Here is a 25667-nt window from a genome sequence, read left to right as displayed (position 1 = left end):
CTAGTCAAAGCTGTCAACTTAATAACAGCTTACTGCATAAACAAGCTGGAGGGCTTACTCTAGGTCATTAGTATGGGAAGTTTCACGTACTGAATTGATGTTTATCACTGCAGATTATTTGAAAAGCAAGGATTGTTTGAAGGAAAGGTAGTAGTGCTTTGTACTTAGAGCCTTGGTCATGGCAGTGGGTAGTAAAAGTCACTTCAGATAAGAAGTAGTATTACAGAAGTTTTGATTTTTGAAGAAGAGGAGGGTCATCTGGTTGGGTTTGAATTGTGTTTTATTAAAGGCACACAGGGCAGAGGGAGCAGATTGGCATGGTTGTCATCTTGATGTGCCATAGCATGAAAGATCTGCTTTGCAAGGCCTTCTCTCACCACTGAGATGGGTGAAGGAAGTTCATGGGAAGTTGAGTGAGTAATGGAGCATATACAGTGATTTGGCTACCATGATCCAGTACACTGGGGACTCATACACATCAGAGTCATCTGAATTCTTGGTAATACTACATAAAAAATAATCAGTACTTCATGTTTTTATGCCACTTTTTCCCCAGAGCCGCCAAAATGTTTCATCAGCAGTAGAGCAAAAGATCTCTCTGGTTTAAGTAGTGTATATATGGGGATTATTTTTTTCACCTCAAAACAGTTATCCCTTAGGGCAATGAGTAAGATACACACGCTCCTGTTTGAAGTAAAAATTGAAGAGCAATGAAGTGCTATGAAGCTTTCAGTGGTTGTGACTTGGGAGTTGGGTTTTGTCTTGTTCACTGATGACAATCCGTCACAACCCCTGCACTGTCAGGAATTGTAGCAAGATACTGGCTCACTGCTTTGGAGCTGTGGTGTTTTGAGTCTGCCAGTCCTTATGGAGGCTTAATGGGTTTCTGGTGGCCACTTTTATTACAGGACTGACTGGCAGAGGTCCTCACTAATTTGTAAAGCTGAACAGGATTGTGCCATAAGGTTTTAGTGAGAGGAAATTTGCCTATATATTTAGAAATACGAAGATATTTTAAACATTGAACAGTTTGACTACAACTGTTACAGAATTCCTTAAACAGTAAAAAAAAAAGCATCTGTACTGTCTAGTAGCATTAATTATTGAAAACAGGAGCATCTACTGTATAATGAACTGCAGTTATGCTGCTGAAGTAAATTCATATTTTGTAGTTATCAATTTTCTTTAGATTAGATTCAGGACTAATTGCATGCATTTTGCTGTGGATTGATATTTCAAAGGGAGATTGTTCTTCCTTTTTTCTTGTCTGGAATTTGCTTTATGTATCTCTTAAATTTTTTAATAAGTAAAATATGCCTGAACAGATGATGTGTTCTAGTTAGCCATATATAGCTACACTAAAGATCTGAAAGTTCCCTTGTTAAATGTCTTAAATATTTAATTTCTTTTCTGTATAAGCAATTTTAAAGTTTTTGTTACATGAAGAGTTGCCTATATCCTCTCTTACTATTTTGATTTTTAAAAACTAAATATATAAAATAAAGAGATTCGTTTTCTGGCTGAAGATGTGGGATGATGGGAAATGTACAGCTGCTTAATATGTTTTCAGAAATCAGGCTGGAGAATATAAAAAGTCAATACTGTCAGAAACATGGAAGAAAACATTATTTAAGCCTTTTATGTTCTGGTCAATGCAGATGAAGTCATGTACATTCTTTTACATAATGTGCTCCTTTAATGGTCCTGCTGGAAATAGACTTCTTGGCAGCTGTGCAGTGCAGAACAAGATGGATAAAGTTCTGTTCCTGTTTCAAAATGCTGTAAGTGTGAGCGTGTCAGAATTGTAGTAAGACAAATTCAGTCTTTTTTCCTTTTCAGTTCCATCCATTTGATGTTAGTTAAATGAACTGTTAAATTAATAAGGGCACATCTGAAAAAAAACATCATTTGTCAGTAGTTTTTGGAGTGAAATCCTCTGGATCCTGACCCTCCTGAGGAGATGGAAGGGTGTAGTGCTGAGAACGATGAGTCCATGGTGAAAAACTGCATTTAACTCCTTTATTTCTTTGTGAAGACCTTGTTGGCATTCTGCAAAACCTTTATCACATGGGTTTCTTAGGTGCTGGAAACATGTATACATGTAGCCATGGGATCAATTGTTGTCTTTTGGGTTCTGTTTTAGCAAAGTAAGCGTGCATCATTTCACCCTGGCTAAGCAAAGCATTAACATCTATGGTATGTGTCGATACTCATAAATTCACTGTGCTTCTGTGGTTACAGGTGTTCTGAAGTGTTCTACTGTAACAGCACTGCAGCCCCTAATGCAAATCCTCTGTTTCAAATTCCCAGTATGAGCTGACAGCTGGTTACAAGTCAGTTATCGTGGGCTATGATTTGTCTCCTGTATCCTCAAAAGATTCAAAAGCACTGAATGTTTGCAAAAGTAGCAAGCCAGAGCAGTGCACACCTCCATATGTGGTATGACAAAGTGACTGAATAGCTTGTATTTTCATGGTAAAGCCTTGCAGATTTATAGCTGCCGCAGCTTTAATGATGAATAAGAGCTACCCACACAAAGAAAGAGATCTAATGATGACTGAAGGCAAGTGAAATTGAATATATGCTCCTTATACGGCAGTGTGTGGGAGACACATTTGTAACATACTGAGTATGTGAGCAAAACCATGTGTCATGTTTCCTTAGGTTCTCAACAGGAGATGTGTAGAAGCAGCAGTGATGACAGGCCTGGCTCTCAACTGCAGCATAAACAAGAAGTCCTTGTTTGACAGAAAGCACTACTTCTATGCAGATCTGCCTGTAAGTATGCAGTGTGGCTGGTCCCTCCTGGGCTCTGGGAAGGACAAGTCTGCAGTATGGATGGCAGGAGGGGAGGAGTGCAGAGATGCTGCTTCTGTTTTCACTCAGTGCTCTGCTCACCCCAGCAGGATGCTGCACTGTGCCCTGATGGAACAGGCAGCTGTACCCTTGTGCTCGCTGATTGAATATGATTGCTCTGATTGCTGACTCCTTGCTTAGCTGCACAATTCCAGTAGCCTAATGTAATTGGATTGGGAGCTGGAGCTGCTTTGTCCCTTAAGTTGTCCATTCCTGGTGTTTTGTGCTAATTGTCTGTAGGGTAAAAGCAATCTGATAAAAGTCCTTCATTTAAAGTGAATGTATAAATAACACAGGCTCCAGTGGAATAAACACAGTAGGGTCTTCTTTGTGTATGCTTAGGGACCTAAAATTATTTAATTTCCCTTCAAAACTTTCTCAGTCGTGGTTCCAATAAATGAAAAAACCAAAACAACTGAGGAATCGAGTCTTTGCAGTGTGGTTTGTTCGTAGATTCCATATGTATACAAGGTGCCACTGGAAGTCAGATGTATTTTGCTGCATTTGATATGGAAATACTGAAATAGTTTAAGAACCTAACTTCTGTCCTTGCAACAGTATGCAGCAGTGTTTGAGCCTTTTTTTCTCTCTAATGATATTAAACCTTTCTAATCTTTAACTTATTTTTGTGTGAGCTTATTGGTACTGAATGTTCAGTTTAACACTAATCTGTCAAAGGGAGGAAGCTATTTTTAGTTTCTTTGGTTTTGGGGTGAAGATCTGATGACATGAAAATAAAAATACTTTGGTTTATTTTATTTGGGAAAAGATCAAGCATGTAAGCTTATCCTCTCTTTAGGTGAGGAGTCTCAGACATCCAGAGAAGCAGAGTGGGAGACCTCTCAGATCCCAGACAAATCTGTAGAGGTGCTGCATTAACCAAATTATTTGCTTTCCCACCCTTGTTCAGGTATTGAAAATATTTTCAAGTTACACAAAACATTTTCAAATACAATTGCTTCCCACCTTAGAAAGAGAATTATATTGTAGTTGTCCAGTGGAGACCTGGATCTCAGAAAGGATTTCTGTTTTATTTTTTTTCTAGGTTGTGAACTTGTGGCTCTTCTGTGAAGTTGCTGTAATTTTGATTTGGTTTCTGGGGATAACTTTGCAAATATTTGTAAGCCATTAAGAGGGCCTTTTATTGGGAGCTGTGCAGTGACCTGCTGGGAATGTGAAAAGCAAACTTAGCAGTTTGAATTGCCATTACTTTTTTTAAACATGTAGAACTATCTGAAAGCCCACTTCAGGATCTGAAGGGGAAAAAGGTGAAATAGCAGGAAATAAATATGACTTTCAAAATTCCTTTACACATCATGTAGGAACATCAAAACATCACAGACAAATTGTTTGCAATTTACTTTTAGTGCTTACTCTGTTAAACTGAAATCGCTCTCATATTCTTGTGATGTCTGCTCCTGTCAGTCTGCTGATAGCAGATTTATGGATGAATGTGGTCCTGGGAAAGAATCCATGTCTGTGTCCAAGAGGACATTTGGGGTGGAAGAAACTGTGGGACTCTGCAGACAGGAATTACAGGATCCTCTGGTTACATGAGCATTGAGATTTGGTCAGGGAGATGCTGACATGTTTTATTAGTTGGAAATGTGTAATTCTGGCCTTTAACTGACTGACTTCTGCAGTTTAAGCACTGACAATAAACTGCCCGACCTACATTTCATAGTGAACAGTCTAGTCAGAAACCCTGTAATAAGATGCAGATTTTAGGCTAATGAGCTGAATAGAACAGATAAATCCAGCTCTTAGGGTCATTTGACAATGGGATTATTGTTACTCCTGAAAACAGGGCTTTGGATGGGAAATGGGATTCATATTATTTATTGTCACTCAATATTTCAGGTTGTAAAAAAATTATTTTAATGAGAACTTCTAGGAGATGAGAAGAGCCTGTGATTAGCATAGGCTGCAGAGAGTCAGTTATTTTCTTTTTCTTACAGTGATTATTTCTAGTAGGTCATGCAGTTCACTGCATACATAAATTGGGGTGTTGACAGGGCCAGACCACTGTTCTCCATTCCAGTGCCCTGGAATTCACCATCTCTAGATTTTGGAGTGAGCTCATAGTTCCTGCAAAATATGCAGATACTCCTCCCAAATAATTTGTGTCTGACAGACTGTTTTTTTCATTTTCACCACTAGTGCCATAGGCAGGTGAGGAGGGAGGAAGCAAAGAGGATCCCATCTCAGCTGTCATTGACTCACTTCTCTATTTTTACATCATTGCAGTTATTCCAATACCTTGTCACTGGCAGCCACTGTTTTGGCCAACAGTTCCCCCTTGGAGTGGAGTCCCAGGCATAAGGTGGCATTTATCAGCTGTGTCTCCTGTGTGGGGTTGCATTGTCTTATTTTTAAATTGCTACATTAATGAAGTAGAGCTTTCTCATTTTCTTGATTTCCCCACCTCCACCCCTTCCCTCTAATGAGTACAGTTTGGAACAGACAGAGGGGGTAGGCAGCCTGTTGGGAGGATGAGTGATAGCCCCAGCTTGGGGATGGAAGTGCAGTAACTGGCTTCAAACAACATGTAACATGGTCATGGGGCCACAGGCATGGTGGTCCCATCCTCCAGTCCATTTCCTGCCCCAGGGCAGCATCAGAGAAGTTTGTCATCCTTGGCAAGAGATTGTGCAGTTGATTATTGATTATTTCAGCATTGATTATTTCAGCATATTGATTATTTCAGCATACAGTATGGTGCTGTATATTTGTCTGTTATTGAGGAGTCCTCGTATTTTTTCCAGCCTTCCAGCTTCTTACCGTTGTGTTGAATTCTAGACTCATCTTCTAGCTTGCTTCCTTTCCATTTAAGCAAAGTTACTTTTGAATTTACATGTGCATTTATTCTCTCTTATATAGGTGACTCTGAAAGATGTTGCATTTTCAGTTTTGTTCTTAGTCAATTATATTTGCACTTGGGCTGCTTTCTGAAAAGTGAATGTTTCAGTTGCATATAAAACTAATTTTGTTGACAGGCTGGCTATCAAATCACTCAGCAAAGAGTTCCTATTGCAGTGAATGGAAGTTTGTCATACAGTCTCTGCATAGACAGCAAGATGAGCCAGATGGTGACCAAAACTGTGAGGATTAAACAAATTCAGTTGGAGCAAGACAGTGGAAAAAGTCTCCATGATGATACAAGGAGCCAAACCCTTGTGGACTTGAATAGGGCTGGTAGGCTTGGATTATTTTCCTGTTTTTCTCCTCTTTTTGGGTTAAGATGAGTCTTTAAAGGTAAATAGATGACAGGAAACAGGCAAAAAATAAAAACAGCTTTGTGGCTCTCTCCTTGAAAAAATAATTCATGAAAATGACTGTTACACTGGAAACAGATGAATGCTTGATTTTTTAATGGCCAGTAAACCTTTCCCATTTGCTGTTGGTTGATGGCACTTGGCAGTAGCAAGTTAGAAATCTCTTGGCTCCAGTTTGCTCAAAATTGTGTCACATCGAGCTACTCAGCTATTTAAGCTCTGCACTGTATGTGTTGTTAAAAAAAGTTAAATATTGCAGATACAGTGAATCAAGTTTCTGTATGGAAAGAGCAGCTGTTCGAATCTGTTGGTACATGAGTCAGACATTTCTCTCAATTATTAGCTTTGAAGAAATGTAGATTTTCTCTTTTAACTTGGAAATTGTAAATTGAGTGATCCAAAGGAGTGCACAACATGGGCAACAACCTGGCTGGCCTGGCCTTACTGAGACACAGTACTCTGGTGTCCATTGGAGCTGAGGGCTGTGGCTGCTCAGGTTCCTTGAAAGCTGGGTCCTGAAGCTAAGAACTAGACTACATCTGTTCACAGTTCTGCCTGCTCCAGAATTAGTTTAAGATAAATAAACTTGCATCTGGAGCCCAATTGGCTTTAAATGAGAGTCCTTCTAGAGGAATGGGTCCTTCTGATCTGCATGTCATCAAAGGGTGGGGGATTGTCTGCAGTTGTCAGTTACTTTAAAAAAATAGCAGGAAAAGTTTTTCTAGCAATCTGCAGCTAGGCCCATTGTGACAGTTACTAAATAATACATGAGAGTTTATGTGGTTTTTATATTTTTTTAAAAAGAAGTCCAAGTTCTTTCATGTGTTAGCCAGTTGCACTCTCATATGCCAAGATCAAAAGCTATTGTTGAAGATCTCCTGTCTCTTTTCCTGGTAGGAGTTGGTCTCATGGAGGTTGTCATGGAGCCTGATATGTGCTGTGGGGAAGAAGCAGCTGCAGCAGTCAGAGAGCTTCAGCTCATTCTGCAAACACTTGGGAGCAGCCAGGCAGTCATGGCAGGTACTGAGGGCAGAATGTTCCCTTGTCACCAATAATTCTCTGCATTTGCAGGAGTTTTGCAGCTTCCAGTTACTTTGCTCTATGGTTGCTTATAATGCATAGCCCTTTCTAGCTGCTGTTTTACAATCCTCAGTGTGTCCTAATGTCTGCCATGCTTATAGGCCTGCCTTTGTCTGCAGAGCTTTGCCGTGCTAGATGTTATGTTTCCTCACACAGTAATTTTACAGGATGAAGCTGGGCAGGAAGAAACATCCCCAGGGTTCTTGTGGTGCTTGTTTCCATCTCTCTCTGTCTTGCTTGCCACAGCACTGCAGCACAGAAGATCTGTAGCAAGGATTAATTGTACGGTATGGAAGGGACAAAGGGACAAAGTAGTGGGAGCATGGATCATCTTCTAAGTGTCAGGTCTCAGCTAGTCATAAAGTTGATGTGGGCAGTAAACTTGTGCTGGTGTCATGGATGAGATGGAATGAACAACAACATGTACAGAAATGGGTGCTGAGGTTAATTTTAGCCAGGATTACCTATATTTCTGAGGCCACTTCCTCTTGCAGGAGACATTGCTTCTGACACCACCTCTTTCTGTAATTTTAAGGCTCCAATTTTCACAACAGGTGATGTGCAGAAGCATAGCCTGCATTCAGCCTCCTCACAGGTGATTCTGTTTCATTAATTGTGAGATTCAGATCATGCCACTTTTCCTCAGTCTTAATGTTACCAAAATTTACAACTAGCACATGGTTACAGGTAGCATACAGCAGACATCTGCTTAAGAATTTAAAAGTGATTTCAGGCATTCATCCTCTTCACACACATCCACAATTAGCAGCTGCTTATTAGTGTTCATAGTGTAAGCTATATTTTTGCCTGTGACAGTTGGCCTCACTGTCTGGCAACAAATTCAGTCCATTATACAAGTGGATATCTCCTGGAAAACTGAGTCAGAGTGGTCTATGCATCACACAATAAACGGGATCCAATAAATGTTGGCTACTGATGCAACTTTAATTTAATGTAGTGGGAAATAATAATAGCTAGGCATTATCTATTTCTCTGAATCTCTTCTCACACAAGTGTCCCACATGTCATATAAGGCACAGTTGTCAGTATTAAGCAGCCAGTTTGGATGCTTCTTCAAGGGCTTTTGTGGGCCAACATATATACAATCATTTTTCACTACTGAATTTGGCCCTAAGATTGCCATTGGAATTGCATTGTGGTGTGTTTTATTGCAGGGAGATTTCTGACTTTATATGAGAATCCCAGTATTGGAAATATTTTTCTTCCAGGAAAGGTAGCTATAAAAGTATGTGGATTTTTTTTTTCTTTCTAAGTGAAGGTTTTAGGGGCTTTTGCATGTACAGTGAAGATATGTGCTCAGTTTTATCAGATGTTACTTCATTAACAGCAAACAGATGAAATGATGCTCTCGTTCTAAAGTGAAAGAAAAGTAAGCTGGGCTCAAAGAAAAAAAGCCTTTTCTTGGTTGTTTTTTTTTTGTTTGTGGGTTTTTTTTGTTTGTGTTTTTTTTTTTTTTTTCTTTTAGGAACTTTTGCAGCCTGGGTCTTTTGCTCATGCCTGATTAAATTCATTGTCTGGTCACACTGACACCTACATCCAAGTAGAAACAGGTCACGTCTCAAATGAAGCAAGGGCAGGACAAGGCTATTCCTCGTTTGGAACAAGTACAAGTTTCACCCCAAAGAGGGAGCACATGCAAAACACTTCCCTTGAAAGAGATGTTGGGTCATTCCAGCATCTCTGTCTCATTTGCATGTCTGGCAAGGCTCTGTGAAGACAGAAGAAATTAGTGTGCTGTCATCCAGCCTGTTTTTACAAATTGTACCAAGGCCTCGTCAGTCAATTTAAATCTATTGACCAGAAGGGATTCTGAAGCCGTAGCATCTTCACAGTTTTAACTCTGAGCCATTTTGCACTCTCATTTATAATTCTACAGTATTATAATGTATCCAATCAGTAGGCATTTGTTTCTTTTTATTTGTATGTAAAATAAAAAATGAATTAAAAAAAAACACAGGGAAAGGCTACAGGTGTTCAGTGTGTAATATGGGGAAAAGAATGTTTCTTAAGATTCCAGGATGTAATACAACCTCTCCTGTTTGTGTATTCCCTGAAGTTGATAACTGTGGCAAGGCTTTTCTTCTCAGAAGAGATGTCTTTAGAGGGACAATACTTAAAAAGATACAATTATTATTTCCTTGTGGTTGAGTCACTAAAAATTTTTAAGGACATTGATCCATTTTGGACTGAGAGTGCATGATCTTTTATATAAAACTTTGTACAGTTTTTGGCAGCCAGGGATATTTTCGGGGGTAAGACTGCAATTTCCTGAAAGGGAGGAAGAAAATTACCGAAAAATCCACTGCTGCTCACATTTTGTCCTTGAGCTGTAAATTTCCAAGAACACCTTAGTAAATCTGTTCAACATAACCTTAAGTTCTTGTGTTCCATGCTAGGGTACTATATATCCATCAAATTGTAATTCCAAAAGGTATTTTTGTGCTGCTTTGAGAGGAATGGAAGCTCACAATCCACCACTTTGCTTGTCTAATTCTGCCCTTTATTTAAAGATCTGTGAATCAGAAGCTCTTTTCACTGTATGGCTTAGAGGATCTGTGCTGCACTGCATCATGCAGTTTTCTGAGAGGAATTATGAGCAATGATTTAAAACTATTTTGAATGATTCAAGGCAGTCCCTTGAGATGGAATCACATACAGAAGGCTATGATTAAGTGGTTGTTACTCCTTTCTGAACATAGAGAAGTCTGCTATTAAGGCTTTGCACATAACATGCAGTTTATTAATGCATGCCAAGGTTTGTAGCTCTAGTGTACAGGGCAGATTGTTCTGTTAATAAAATTTCCTTTTACAGAGGGTCAGCTGAGAGTGGATGCCAATGTTTCTGTGCATCACCCTGGAGAGCCTTATGGAGTGAGGACTGAAGTGAAGAATATCAATAGCATACGATTTCTGGCAAAAGCAATAGGTAAATGATGGTTGCTTCATTGCAAAAGCATTGTAGGTATTTTATGGGGTCTGACATGAAATATGTCAGGCTCCTGAGTGCAGTAATTGGCCTTAAATGCCCTGACAGACTTCACCTGGGTGTCTCCTCCATGTGCCTTGCCTGTGGGTACAGGAGTCCCATTTAGGCTCAGGCTGGGGCCTTCAGACTTTGCCTAAATGGCTGTGTCACAGGTGTGCCACTTTGCAGTCCTGGCTCCTGAAGGACCTTGGATCTGTTCTGTATTCTTGTTCCTAGAACTTAGCTCCTTCTGCTTCTCCCTGAGCTCCCTGAATGGGCCCTGGACTCAGCTCATCCTCTCATCTCCACTGGCACTGTCAGAGGACTCTGCTGGTGGCACCTGCCCTGCTCACTCTGTTCAGACTCATGGGACTGCATCAGACCATGAGGGCATGGCCTGGCCTCTGGCCACCCTTCACTCCTGGCTTATCCCTCTCTACGGAGCAGCCCCACTCTTGCTGCTCCCTGACAGAGTTAATCTTTGTATGGGATACTCTGGGAAGAGCAGGAGTGTTAGTCTGCAGGTTTTTTGCTGTCAAACCTCTGCCTACAAGAATGAAGCAGGTGGTTCAGTGCCTAGCATGGACTAAAATGCGGTAGCAGTGGTTTTCTGTCCTCCAGTGGAGATGATTGCTATCCACTGAGTGTGGTGTGTGATGTCTGTGAAGTTCAGATGCAGCTTGGGTATGAGGAAAAAAAAGCCAATTGTTACTTCTCCAAAAGAAAACTGAACTGGGTGACTGCAAGGTCACCAGGAATATATGATTGGACTGCAGTGCCTGGGAGAAAATGGTTTCCATTTAAAGGAAATGAAAGCAGATGAGGAAAACACACAGAGAAAGAAGCAGTGCTGGAGAGAGAGACAGTGACTGATAATTCTGCCCATAACTACTGCTGTTGATTTCATTAAGGTTAAAACAACGAAGTCTTCCGTTATGGCGTAGCAGTGAAAAATGAAATAGTGGACTGCACTAAAGCTAATAGTCTAGTCTAACAAGCTTACTCTTTTTTCTTTTATTACTGTCAGACTATGAAATACAGAGGCAAATTGAAGAACTTGAAAATGGAGGGACAATTTTGAATGAAACGAGAGCCTTTGATTCCAAGCTTGGGTGAGTTTTTATTTTGGGAGGAACATAGGAATAGCTGCTTTTGAGTGCCCACATACCTAGTGACATGATCAGGAGCTGTAATATAGTGCTGCTCAACTTGTGTCTTCTGAAGTTAATGTTCACGAGTATAGTCTCCTCTTAGGGAGTAATTTAAGGCTGAGGCTTTTTCACAATGGATTGTGTCCTGCATCAAGCAGTGTCTGTGAAAATGACGGCTCTCTTACATGCACTTATTCTTTGAAGTGGTTTTAAGAGGCTCTCCTAATCTTCACGAGGCAAAGGTTTTGGGTTGTGGTTTTGCCATAAAATGAACTCTGTGGTGTATCTCTTACCACATCTTGTTTTATTTTTATTTTAGGTGCACAGTACCAATGAGAGACAAAGAAGGAAAACAGGATTATAGGTATTTTTTTAATGACCTAACATTAGACAAACAGAAAATTTATTACATTTCTGAAGTGTAGCCAATGTAATAAGGATGTCAGGTTAGTCAGTACAGTGAGTATGTGTTGGAAGTTTGCCTTCCACTGGAAGGGGCAGAGACCTATCAAAATCAGTGCTAATCTGAGCAGTTCAGATCTGGATTTGTGTCTCATTTCTGGTAAAACCCCTGGACCTTTCCCAAAGACTAGGCTGGGAGTACTTCAGCTCAGAGTGGGAAAGTTGAAGGTTTACTGTATGGCCAGTATAAGTGTATTCTTAAGAATGCCTGACATAAAACATCAGAATTTCTGAGTTGAGCATTGCACCTGCTTTAAGTAAATACAGAGGGAAGCAGTTTTCAGCTTCAGCCCTGCCTCTCCATGCTTAGATTCTGTGATCACAGATCACAAACACGGTTTGAAAATCCTAGCTGCTATTGAAAGGTGTCAGCATTTCATAGGCAGGTTTCTACCTTGAAGTTCTTTGTAGACCTAATGAAGGTGCTACCTTGCTAAGTACTTAGCCTTTCACAAGTGTGTGATGACAAACACTGAACCATAAAGTCACCCTTCAAGGATTTAACTGAGGCTGAGGGGACAAGGCATGAGTCCTGTTTGCAGAGCAATGCTGCTGGGAACTGAGGCAACACTGTAAGGCAGCAGCACAGCTGCTTGGGCCATCCTAGTGCCCGTCCTCCCGGTAGTTCCCTTGCTTTGCATCCCTGGGAGAGCTTCCTGTTAATCCCAGAGTTCACCTTCCAGCAGGAGAACTTCCAGAGCCTCTTAGCTTTGTCAGCTCTGTGTTCCTGTCAGATCTTTTAGTCTACCACTGATCTTGCTACAGCAGAGCAACGATTATGAAAACATCCCACAAACTTTGAATTTAAATCTGCTTTTTAGATTGTCTTTTTGTAGAAATGCAGCAGTGATAATTTCATGAATTCCCTTTTATGGTAGGGGCAGGCATGAGGCTTATTCAAAAAGACTAATTTGAAAAAATGCAAAAGAAAATTCATTAAAACCTAGACAAAACTGATAAGTCTAAGATATTTCAAAAAATTACCATAAAGATTATTACTAGTACTAAGATTATTAACAGTATTGAGCTGTAAACTATGTTTTTTAGGGGTTTTTGTAACTTAGTGCTGCACATTATACATTAATCTTAAAATCTGTGTTTAGGCAGATTTTAAATAGAAGTCATTATAGCTCAATGCCCTTTATTCTAGTGGTTTCAAACCCCTCATTTGATCATGTAAGAGTGAAGTTTCTGCTTCAATCGCAGTTATTTGAGTCATTTGAATTGGCCTTCTCTTTAAGGGAGCCTTTTGTTCTGTGATAGCACCCTGCTGAGCACAGTAACTTTGCTTTTAGCACAGCATGAGATTTCATCAAGATTTTTGAAGTTTGGCTGGAAAAGGTTGCAACCTGCCCAAATCACTCCTGGCAGCTGGCTGTCAATCCAAGCTCTTCCCTGCCAGCCCTCTCCCGTTTTTATCCAGGTCTGTAATTCATGCTTGATGCCAAAAAGAGTGGGCTGTTTCCATATCTTTTACTGGTGCTATTGGGACTTACTATTATTTTTGGTGCAGAAGTGTTTGAATTACCCCTTTTGTATTATGAACTCTTTAGCAATTGGTGGAAAATTGCTGAAGGAAAAAGAAAGAGAAGCTTTGCAACAGTTTGGGGCCTGATCTCTTTCTACTTATCAGTGATATACCAGCTTTCTAATTTTCAATATTTTGTTTAGTTGAAAGGGTGATACAGCTTTCAGGGAAGTAAAAACTTGAGATATAAATGTTATTCCTTGTTGCTTAGCTTCTCAGTGAAAATAATTATAAAGGAGTTTTTCTTCATTTTTACTAGGTTCATGCCAGAGCCAAACCTTCCCCCATTGATTCTGTACGATGCAAAATCTTTGCCAGCTAATATGAACCATCAGCAAGTGATAAATATTGATTGGATTCATGAGAGACTTCCCGACCTCCCCAGTGTGAAGAGGAAAAAGCTTGTTGAACAGTATGGGATTCTTCCTGAACACAGCTTCACCTTATTGGTAGGTCTATTGATCAACTGCTAAAATAAGCCTAGAAACTTCAAAGGTGCATGGTTCTTGAAAAGATTTACAAATGTCATATTAACCAGCTGTCAGTCCTTATGAACATTCTAACTTGGAAGTGTGTCCAATGCATGCTTTGTACCACGGAGCCATACACATAGAATGGTGGAAAAAATGAGCCACACACAGTGTGCCAAGAAGTGTTTCTCATGCAAAGTGCAGTCAGATAACTGGTACTTAATATTGATCTTGTCTGTCTAGACATTGCTGCACCCCTGACTGACTGACTGCAACAAATGTGCAGCTTCTGGATACTGTCCCTTGTCTGCAAGTCTCTGCTCTTGAGCTCTGGGCCTGCTGCAAGGCTGGGCACATTGACTGTATTTAATGAACATGAGTCAAAATCCAAAGTCTAAATCTTTCAGCTTCATATGCTCCTTGACCTACCTTCCACATTATTGGAAACACTTCCCCTCCTTCCCTCCACGTTTATTCTTAGGGAAATATCCCAAATGATTGCACTGTATCAACTTTGACCTCATAGTGCAGTTTACCGGGGATAGGTTCAGAAGAGGGGATGAGAAGGGAAACATTGTGGCAAATACTGTTACAAATAAGGAACTGACAGCAAAATCTCATAACTTCCAAAATTATTCTAGAGGACTATGAGCTTCTTAAATGCAAACTGTCATCTCTCTTTGCCAGTGGTAACTCTGGGGAGGGAGTTAGTATACTCATCCTAGATTAGACATTTCACATACCCAGCTAAGCTAGGAGAATGTCCCACTTTGGTTGCCACTGTCATTAGTGGAGACAGAAGGAAAAGGGCGTTTTCAGAGTGAGATTCAGAGCAGAACTGTAAGTACTTTAAATTGTCCTCTGGAGGAGATCTTTTCCTTTGACTATAAATGAAGGGAGAGCAGTGCACATAACTACCTCATATCCCTTCTTTGTATGTCTGTAATTTAATACACTTGTACAGAGGCTGAATCTACAGGAAGAAAATGATTCTGTGTTCTGAGGAAAGCTGTTAGGAAAACTGCTTTTGTGCTGCTGTGCCATTTTAGTGAGTTGCAGACTGTGTGGTGGGCAGGTGAGTCATAATTCTCATCAGTGTCACAAGACTGCAGTCACAGTGTTGAGAGGTGTCAGCAGTTCTTACCTTTCTATTTCATTGTATAAGCTGGAAAATATGATTTTGTTGCCAGCATTCCTGTTCATGCATGCATTTTTTCCCATATTTCTAACCTATTAAATTAAGCATACGAGTAGAAAGGGTAGATAGGTCCTGCATCCTTTTTTTCTGAATTTTTCTACTTCTTCCTCTCAGTGCAATCGTCCTGCCAGCTGCTAAGTACTACAGCTGCTTGCTCATTTTCAAAGCCAGTAGTACAGGGAGGAGATTAGGAAAAGCAAAAGTAAGGCTCATGGTTTGAGAAAAGCACTTAAGTGAAGGAACAGAGTAGGGGAAAACCTAAAAATGATGCAAATACAATCACTCACCACTCCACAAGTAGACTGATGTGCTGCTAGTCTGCAGCCAATGACACTGACTACATCCCCCAAAATGCACTTCCCTCAGTTCTCCTTGTTGAGCAGGGCAGGGAATATATAACCAGTTGGGGCTGGCTGTTAGACTGTCCCACCTGGCTCTGTGCTCATCCTTGGTCTGTTTGCTGTGGGAAAGAAAGTTGCTCAGCAGTAGCCAAAACACCTGTGTGTTGTCAGTGTTGCTGGGGTCACAAATCCAAACCATGGCACCCTCTTTAGAACATAAACTCCATGGCAGCCATGCCCAGGGCACCCACTCCTTTCACTTGGCATCAGCCCACCTTTTGTAGGTATCAAGTTGCTGGTATGGGTGGCTTCTGTCATCTCTGCCAACTAGCCCTGTATATTTGCCTCATCAACTGCCCTTTCTTTCAGCTGTTCTCTGAAATCCTTTATTGCCTTTGCTTTTCCCCTTCTCCTTTTTGCGACGTGAAAGACAATTAATGAGCTCCAAGCTGAAATTTGGGATTCAGCTTGTAATAAGCTAATGCATCCATTTGAATGCATGAAGCGAGCACATTCTTTGTTGCAGGTCTCCTTTACTGTGCATTAGAATGTCAGCCTGCTCACTCCCCAGCAGAGCTGCTTGCCTGTGCTCTGGGACACCCGTTAACCTTAATTCATCGGGAAGCGCCGTGTCCGTCGCTGCCTTCAGCTTGCATCTGAGGCTGCACAGGATTGCTGATAGGGCCAGATGCACACATCTAATGAGCATTCTTTCAGGTTAGAGTGCCCAGGAGTGCTCATTAAATAAATGGCAGTTGTAGAGGAATGGCTCTAAAATGCAAAGTCTGTTCTGCACCAGTTTGATAGAGAAAGCATTTTGAGCCAAAGTTGCAATCAAACACGCATACTCCAGCATGCAGTCTAGCTCCTGAGCTTGCTTCCAGAGCTTTGTGCTCATACACAGGAGCTGCCTGTACATACTGTGGTGTTGAGAAACTGAGATTCCTCCTTTGCCTAATTACAGGATGTACTGAAAGAGAAGAAGTACCCTATTAATATTTTCATATCTGAAATTCCTTATGGGTAAATGCCTTCATTTTTGGCAGTTTTATATAAATTTCAGAAATAAATGATGTTTCTGATTTTTCTTCATGCAGAATTATTCATAATTCTTTGAGCCATGTACACTCCATGGTGTTTGGGTACTCAATTTCTTCATGCAATTTCTATTTTGCTCTGTAAACTGGTAAGCTGGCAAATACATCAGTCAAGAAGGATCTCTGACAACTTTGCCAGTTATGGTATTACAATATTTTCATCTTGCTATCTGTTGAGTAAAAAAATAAGCTATATTGGCATAGACATTAATGTATTAATGCAGACATTAATGTATTGATGTGTTAATGCAATGCTTCATTTTCAAAATGCATGCTGAGGTCCAGGGAGGCCAACCAGAAAACAGATTGATTGTCACAGCACAGCATGAGAAAAGCCAGTCTGATCACTTCCTTTGCCATGGGAATTCCAAGTCTTCTGTGGATGTACTGGTCTTCTGCTTACTCAGATAAAAGTGGCTGCTCCACTTGGGCTGATTGACCTGGTGGAACAATCACATTGGTGACTCCTTCAAACAGTCAGAAGTGAGTTGCTGGAGAAATTGGTTTTGACCATTTTGTTTCATGCCCTGCCATTCTCAGACATGTTAGTATGCAACTGAACTTATGCTTCTTTTAGAATGCAAATCATTTTACAAGAAGCTTTAGGAAAAAGTTTTAACTTTCTTTGACCGGTCTGCTTTTTGCCTCAATGTTCTGGGCTTTTTTTCCCCTGAAAGTCTTGTACATTTTTGCAGCAGTTGTTACCTCACAGTTGGTTATTGTAGGAACTGTGATGGTGAAAATGGGAATAACAAAGCAGCAAATTACATTTTATTTGTGAACATTGTAGCAGTTTTCTTCTTTAGTTCTTTGGGAAACATTACTGGTCTTTAAAAGAATAAGTTGCATTACAGTCCCAATGTCCCTGGTATTCTGTAAAATAAAGTATTGTTTTAAATTTGTTTAAAAGGTACCTGAAATCACTACACCACTAGGGTTTTTTGCATCTCACTGCTATGAAATCATAATTTTAAACCATGTTTAAGAAAGAAATTTGCATCTGATTGAAATATTGGTATGTCAGGTTTCATGCCAGTGAGACTCACATGAATAAATTACAGCATATTTGGTGTGTAATGGAAGCACGGAGTGACCTGGATTAGACTCATGATGCTGCTATTCCAGATTTCTGGTTTCCTTTCAATGAAGTTCAGAGTAGAGTATTCAGAATGAAGAGAGAACAGGCAGTCAGCATTCCTGTAAATCCTGTTGGAGCGTGCAGTTTTCAGCTCAGATTTGCCGCAAGGGACAGGTCTGTGAGTATGTTGGTAGTTGGAGTGAATTTTGGAAGAAAGTTTCCCAAAATGTAAACCAAATTGAAGTCAAGTAGTGCAGTATCTAAAAACTGAAGCTAATCAAGTTATCTCTGTATTTTTTTAATATGACAAGAAAACAAGGAAAATGTTTCATTTCTGTCAGTCATTCTGATGTTTTGACATTCTGCCGTACTCATTTCAGTCTAGCATTCCTGGGTTTTCCTTCTCTTTGGCTACAGAAAATGACAGTCCCTTTAAAAAACCCCAAATGAAATGCAAGGGAATTTTGGGGAATGTTTCTGGTTATGTGTGCACAAGTAGTTGAGTATGGGGTTCAGAGACTTGGTAGCATATGTAAGTGTCTCCCTGAGTTTTCCTGGGCTTCTCTGCATTTGCTGCCTGGAAATCATCTGATTAAAATGCAAAGGCTGCATATGTTTGTCCTTGATTTTTCAGAGGTCTGGCAGCAGGATCAGAACTGTAACTCCAGCCAGGCTATAAGAACACAGAAATTGGGATGTGCCCACTGCTAGGGATACACTCTGTAGCCTGTACATGATGGAAGTGCTGGACGTGCTGTGTCTGAGCTGTGTAGCTGCATTCAGACGTGTGGCATCTGCAGACATTATTTGCCTGTGCATAATGTTGTAGCTAGACCTACTCTGCCTGGAATGTTTGTAAAAGCTTCTGCAGCATGTGTAAAGAACCCAGCAGACATGCTCACTTTTTCCTACCTAGATTGGACAATCGTTGCTGTGTAAAGGAACCCACTATTTAAATAATGAGTGTTTGTTTGTGCTATTGAACCCTGAGGTGAATTAGAAAGAGTACAGTACTTGGCAATACATCATTCTAGGAATTCTGCTTAACACACACAGTTTTTAATCAAGTTTACTGTGCTTTGGTAATCATGTAATTCCTTTGCTGGTTTTTTTTTAAGTCAAATTTGTTCCTCTAGTCTATTTAGCCTTAGTTTTGCATAATTTGATTAGAGAGTAACTGCTAGTTAAATTAGAATAGGGGAGAAGAATAGAATTATGTCAGTGTCTGTCAGATAGGTAACTAGTGGGAGTTAGAAAGTTTACCTTGGTTCAGAAGAGACCTCAGTGGCTTCCCAGGCTGAGAACTTGGTTTCTTCGGTCATGGTCTCAAGGTGAAGGGGATGGGTCTGATTTTTGTCACACCAGTTTTACAGCACTGATGTTAATCTAGGTACATTTTGTTTTGTTTCACAGAACAGAGATCAGTAGTTTGCAGTCTTCTCAAAAGCCATACATCATTATCAATGAAATATGTGGTGTCCAGAGCTTTTGGAAGTTTGTGTTGTGAAAGTTTGGAGAAGGAAATCTAAAATTCTGTATTGCTATGGCAGTAAATGGCCTTTAAAAACAAGGACAAATGGGATGTGAGTGGAGAACTTGGGCTTTTTGTGGTTACCCTGCTCTTCTTTTCCTCATAACTGTTCAGAGATCTGGCTGCAGTCAGTATGTGTTTGAGAAATGTTTTTGCTGTGATGAGTGTATACTTAGAATAGCTCCTGGGCTCTCTCTAAGCTGTTGGCTCCTGAGAGCTGGCTTGTCCTCCTCTGTGTTTATGGCACATCCTGCAGAAGTCCAGTGGCATGCTGGATTTGGATTCCTCCTTTAAAAGGTAGGAGCTGCCACTTCACACCTCTTCAGCCTTCAGTAAACCTAATGAGTTCTGTGCTGCATTTAAAGTCCATCAGTGCCTTGATGACAAACAGCACAGCATTCAACAGACTGTGCAGTATCGGTTCTTCTAAAAACAATCTCAGATTTCACTTAGGCTATAAATTGAATCTCCCACTGTCATATCTTCTGAGCTGTTAGTGTGCTGTGTAAAAGCTTACCATAGCTTCTCAGAAAAAAAATGGAAAATAAAGCCCTGCTTCTTACACATGACCTTTCCATATCTGTGAAGGGTAAATGCAAGCTAAACTTACTAGTTCAAACCAAAATAAGTAGAAGTGATTTCAAGATCAAGAGTGAAGTAGTTGCAGACAATTTCAGGAAAAGGCTCTTCTTGGTAAAAGGTAGCATGACAGCCTGTGAGAGCATTGTATTTTCTAGTATTATACATAAAACACTTGCAAAGATGAGAAAACTTCTGTCCAAATGCAAGTTTTAGGGAGGTGTTAAGATAAAATTACTAGCTCATTTGTTGGAAGTTCCACTGAAACAGACAGGCTGACAGATAAACTGTATATTCCTGTTCTAGGCATAAGATTGTTGGCTGTTATGTTAACAAAATTACTCCAAAGTCATGTGACTTTGCCATGAATTCACAGCTGAAGTTTACTTTAGGACTGAGCATTTATATGCTGAGTGTAATTGTGTAGTTAATTGTAACCTGTGTCACCTGCTCCAAGTGACCCTGCATTGACAGGGGGGTTGGACTGGGTGATTCCTATAGGTCCCTTCCAGTCCTAACAATTCTGTGATTCTGTAATCGTGTTTGCACTCCAGTATCCCTTTGATACATTTAACTTTTTCTAAACAGAATGAAGAGGGACTAGCAGAATTCTTTGAAAGTGTGGTAAAACAGACCCAAATGAAGCCAAAGAAGGTGATCGGCTGGATTCTAAAGGACCTGCTCAGTTACTTGAAACAACATTCCCTTACAGTAAAGGAAAGGTCAGTCTTCTCCATTGCTGCAGTGGTGAGACAGAGGGATCCTTTTCTCATGACTGTACCTTGTCACTCCATTGTTCACAGCTTCTCTAGTTGCTCCCTGTGAAGTTTGTTACTCCAGGCAGTCCTGCACAGGCCTTGGCTCTGTCCTGCTGAATGGAGTTAGACAAATACATGGCAGACAAGAGGATCATGTAGTTAAGAGCAGCAGTCAGTGTTCAGTCTTTGGAGTGTGATGATGGTAAGGCATAGTCAGGCCTTACCAATTAGTACTGAACATGAGGAAAAATAGCTTGTCATGCTGAACTGTGTGATCTTTAGGCAAGCAGCAGTAGCACAGATACATTCCAGCACCTTATTCTCTGAGGTAACTTCTGCCCACTTTTTCTCTAGCCCAGTCAGTTCCTTTGTCCTGGCTGACCTCTTGAACCTTCTAGAAAAAAAAGAAATTTCTTCTACAGCAGCAAAGCAGGTAAGTACCTTTTTGATTTTGCTGTACTCTGCATCTTTGGCTGCTTACTTCAGTTGTGTAGCAATTTTATAATGATTGTGTAGCAGTACTATGATTGCTTTAAAGGGAAATTATCTACACTGTTGATAAAGGACAACTTCTGTATCTATGCTATATAAATATAATAGATGCAAATGCCTCATGTTTATATAAAGTCTTAGAGACATATCTGCATATTCACTTTTAGAAGAGGACAGAAGCTAAATAGTAGACCTAAACAATGTGAACTGAACTCAAATAAATCCTGCTTCTTAACAGAGCAGACAGTAGATCTCAATGTCACGATTCCAGTCAGGCCTGCGTGAAAGGTCAGTGGGAGCTCATCCATGGCTTGCAGTTAAGATGAGAGTATCAGTTACTGGGTTCCTAGGGACAGTAAAGTCTACGTTCCCAAGCATTAGCAATGGGAAAGGATAGAATTCATCCAAGTGCAGTCACAAAAAGAGTTCTGCATTGGTGTACCCGAGTCAAAAGTGACAGAGGTCTGGCCTTTCTTTCATCCCTGCTTCTTTGAACAAGTGCTATCATGAAGCTCTCAAGCAAGTAAAGCTGGGTTGTTTTATTTTCATCTTGCCTAGGACAGTCTGAAAAAGCAGCTCTTGATGATTTATATTTAAAATTGTGAACTGGTTATGATGGGAACAGTACTGCTGTGTTTGTAGACAAAATTTAGAGGTTTTTTGTGATGGGCCATAATCAGTCATTCACCTTAAATTGTTGCAAGCTCATTTATATGGAATGATTTGTCTTTTCAGATTAATTATTATACTCTAGTTAAGTGCATTAGGTGGCTGTTTCAGTGTTTATCAGTGAAACTGTGAATGAACTTTCTGGTTTGTTTTCTTTTTTTGGAGATGCTTTTGGTTCTTAATTAAGTTGGTCTGTGTCTCTGGATAGCCAGCTGCATAAGACAGACATCATAAATAGGGATTTAAGTGCCTGGCTTCAGGCATGTGTGTTTGGAAATTTTGTATTGGAAAAGTAAAAGCTTCAAAAAGGAGATAAAGTATTAATAGGAAAAGCACTGGAATGCAGAGCAGCTCTTTGCCTGCGGGGTTGTGGTACACCCATCAGTTTGGTGTCTGTGTTTGAAAAGGAAGCTTCAGAACTCCAGTCTGAATCTCATCCTTGTGGAGGTAGGGACAGGGTACTAATGCTCTTCTATGGGATTTTCTGCTTTGTGATGCATTTTTGTGCCAGGCACTTCTGACACATCGTGAAGTGTCAAGAATTTCAAAAATGCATTTGTTGTTTAATTACCAACTCCTTGTAATGTGCATGTTGTCCTCAGGGATCTGAAACTGGACCCAGAAGTCGAAGTAGTTTGCCCTCACCCAGTGATGATGCTATCAAACTGCAGAAACCTTGCCACATTTAGAAAAGTATTTTGGTTGCCTGGATGTCAGAAGAGTAACAAATGTTTATAACAATTCTCAGCAGTAGGCAGAGACGCTGGATGCCCGAGGGCAGAAAGGGCTATATATACACACCAGCAGATGAACTGCAGCTCCTGGGGAGGGGAGCATGATCTGCAGTGGCAGACACCGATCCAGGGGGAAAGGAGGGTAGGGTCCCATGGGGTGAGCACACAGACATGTGTACACATATGTGCTTGCTGCAGGAAGCTGTTAACCACCTAAATTATTTAAAAGGTTTTGTGTTTGGGCTCTGCTGTCTAAGGCAGTAAAAGAAGCAGATAAAAGCCGTGAGCACTGGCTGTACGCACTGAGCATTGTGCGGTGGGATGCAGTGCTAAGCTAAGGGCACTGTGTGCTCACATAATTACCATGTAGATAATTACAGAGCTCATGTCCAACTTGCCATCAAACATAGCATCCCACTCCAGAGGTCTCCAAAGCAGTTCCAAGCTGGCGTGCCTATGCAAAAGGAGAGCAGCTTCCAACTCTGCAGGCACGTGGGGCTGTGGGTGAGCATGTCCTGGATCATATGGATACATGTTGCCTGTGGCCCAGCCCAGAGGCACTATTTTGAAGCCCACAGTGTGAGGAGTCGGTGCTGCTGACTCAGGGCTGAAACCAGTCTGATGGGGAGTGTGCCTGATGGGGCCTTGCTCCTCAAGTTGCCAGGCTGGCAGCAGGTCCATGCCTGGCATAACAGACCTGCCTGTGAGTTATGGCATTATGGGAGGAGGCTGGTTCCTGGGCCAGGAAAGCAGAAACCTGTCCCTGCTGCCAACAGCCATCCTGGAGCAACTCCATATGGACACCCTTGTCACTGGTTCATGGGGGATCCATGCCCAGCAGGCCATGGAGCAGAGCAGACCTTGGGTTTTGCTGGCTTCTGCAGTTGCATAGGTCACCCACATAGGAATAACTTCAATAGATCTGCTTGGCACCCCTACTTTAAAGTAGATAGTAGGGAAATGAGTACAGTACCCGTATCTAAACAGAACCATCTGCTTTGACAATCATGACTACACCATCTGGAGGACTGGACCCAACCTGCCCCCAGCTCCTCTGAGAGGCTGAGGGACACCCGCCAGACAGGACAGCTTCCGTCCCTGGAAAGGAGAGGTGCCCACAGGACTTGCTGGAATGGTGCTACCTGCTGCTTTCCTCCTGTCCTTGGCAGCAAATCACTGCAGATAGGGTTTCCAGTTGGAGCATTCTTGGGGCACAGCAGTCAGCTGGCACGTTCACCAGCTGCAAAATGTTTGATACGATGCCCATGACAGCCAGACGTGCAAATCCTGATTAATTCATCTTGACCAATGCTGCTAAGCCTGCATAGGTGGAGACCACAGAACATCATTAAAATCTAATCACACACAGGCAAGAATCAATAGTAGAAGCTACTGAGATTTCAGGAATGGAAATGAGGCCTGAGATTCACGTTTTGGCTCTGGAGACTTCATAATTTGATACTCCTGTGCTGGTGCAGGCAGTTTGTGTAAATGAGTTGAAATCGTTTTCTGAAATGCTTTCTTTAGATTTGCACTCCTTGCCAAGTGGAGAAACACATTTTTTTAAAGTGCATCTCTGACAGGTCTTGGCCACATCTCTTTCTGCTTTCCTACATACCTGTAAACAAGCAAGGGCCTTGATAACATTGTTGCTCTACTAAGTGGAGATGCTTGTTACCAAATGGGAAGGGACACATGATGCAGCTGTCACAGAGAAAATCTGGTGCCTTCAAGGTTTCTAATGGGCAAGCTTTCTTCACTGCCAGGAAATATTTGGCATAGGCATAACAGGGAATCAGAGCTGGATCTCTGACTGTCAAGCTGTCCTGTGCCTGACCTAAGTCAGCCTGATGTACGTGTTGCTCCTGGGTAACTCTGCCATGGTTGGCTGCGTAGGTTTTGTTCGTTGCAGATTTCCCATTCCTGCAGCCCATGGCATCCTGCTTGAATGCATATCAGTCCTAAAAATCCCATCTGCCTTTTTCCAGGAGAGTGAAAAGGCTTATTCATTGTCCACTCTGATTTGTGCAGTACTTTAGACTGTCCAGGGTGTTTTGCTGGAGGTTGTGCTGTGCCTGGCAAGGACAGGGCTCATTCTGACAGGTGACACACAGTATGGGTGCCTTGGGAGGCCTCCGGGACAGAAACCTTCCTGCTCCATCCCTCAGAGAAGAAGCAGAAGGGCTGCCAGGAGTAGCAATGGAGCGCAACAACAAAAAACCCCCACAAAAATCAAAAAAACATCATCACAAAAAAGGCAAGCAGCTGCAGACAGGCTGCATCTCTGTTGGATATGATATATTTATTTCTAGGGTTATTCCAGCTAGCACTAGCATGATGATTTTTAAATATCACACTAGAAGGAAGATCTTGTAGAAGACATCATATACAGCACTGCTTTATTCAGTGTAAAGATCTGAAAGCGTTACTGATAGCTATTGTATCTCTGGCTGCTTATCAGTACTTCAATATTGTGATCTGCCTTTGGCTCTCTCTCAAGGAAGAATTTAAGATGTAGTTGCCACAATACAGCTGTGTGTCATCACCTTCTCACAAGGTCTCCAGAAGAGTTGATAAGATCCCATAAAAAGCTTCAGAGTGCCACTGGCAAACAAATACCCTCTTGCAGCAATTGTATGAATACTTGCTGTGAAATAGAGAACTCTTTAACCAAAGGTCTTTTGTACCCAGGAATTTGTCATGCTGAAGCAAATTGCTGGGGTAGTTAAGATCCCATCCCATGTGCATCATTCTACCTGAGTTCTCTTGCTGCCCTGCAAATTATTTAACATGCAGTTTGAATGCCCCTCCTTGTTTTCCCATCAGAGCCTCTTCTTCATCCTACAGGGAAATTTTGACATGACATGCATTTCCATATTGGGACACAGCAATGGCCCAAATATACAATTATATCTTCAGCTCAGGATGGAGCACAACGAGCTGTTTTAATAAGGGTTTTCTTACTCTCCTCCCACGGCCCTGAAATAAAAGCAAAGGGAATACAGAAAATGACTGCCCAAGGAAATTGGTTTTTTATAAATGTTCTCTCCTCTCAAGTGTATTCCAGGGCAATAGTCCTGCTGCAATGTAGGAAAACACTAGCATTAACAAGTGATTATTCCACAGGCCTGGGTTTGCCCAGCAGTCCAGTACTTGGGGATGATGCATAGGTGGGCTGGAGCTGCTGCATTCATTCTGCTTGGCACCATTTTTCTTCAGCTTTGTCATACATATTCTCATTACAGCCTGCTGGCAAGGCCCGGTAATGGGATGAGTTACCTGGGATTGGACTTGGTACAATAGTCAGCTAATCGTCAGTTCCCGGGCAGAGCCATTGCTCATGGAGATGCATTTCCTTGCTGCTCCCAGGCAGGTCTGTGAG

At 41.2% G+C, this 25667-nt stretch overlaps 1 protein-coding gene across 4 annotated transcripts in view; it reads left to right on the top strand.

Moving 5' to 3' along the window:
• The window catches only part of GATB (glutamyl-tRNA amidotransferase subunit B), a 42241-nt gene that overhangs the window by 13365 nt on the left and 3209 nt on the right, over positions 1-25667 (top strand). For 2 of the 4 annotated variants that reach the window (XM_074541145.1, XM_074541144.1), the window contains exons 3-11: positions 2665-2778; positions 5853-6051; positions 7029-7151; positions 10045-10158; positions 11225-11309; positions 11668-11712; positions 13598-13787; positions 20221-20354; positions 20745-20823. In XM_074541145.1, coding sequence (XP_074397246.1) covers positions 2665-2778; positions 5853-6051; positions 7029-7151; positions 10045-10158; positions 11225-11309; positions 11668-11712; positions 13598-13787; positions 20221-20354; positions 20745-20823 — 1083 coding nt within the window. The remainder of the gene's footprint in view (positions 1-2664; positions 2779-5852; positions 6052-7028; positions 7152-10044; positions 10159-11224; positions 11310-11667; positions 11713-13597; positions 13788-20220; positions 20355-20744; positions 20824-25667) is intronic. The other 2 variants (XM_074541142.1, XM_074541143.1) reach the window with 2 other exon arrangements.

Source organism: Zonotrichia albicollis, chromosome 5 (genome assembly GCF_047830755.1).
Source record: "Zonotrichia albicollis isolate bZonAlb1 chromosome 5, bZonAlb1.hap1, whole genome shotgun sequence".
Taxonomy (NCBI): Eukaryota; Metazoa; Chordata; class Aves; order Passeriformes; family Passerellidae; genus Zonotrichia; species Zonotrichia albicollis.
This window is presented reverse-complemented; position numbering and strand designations above follow the sequence as displayed.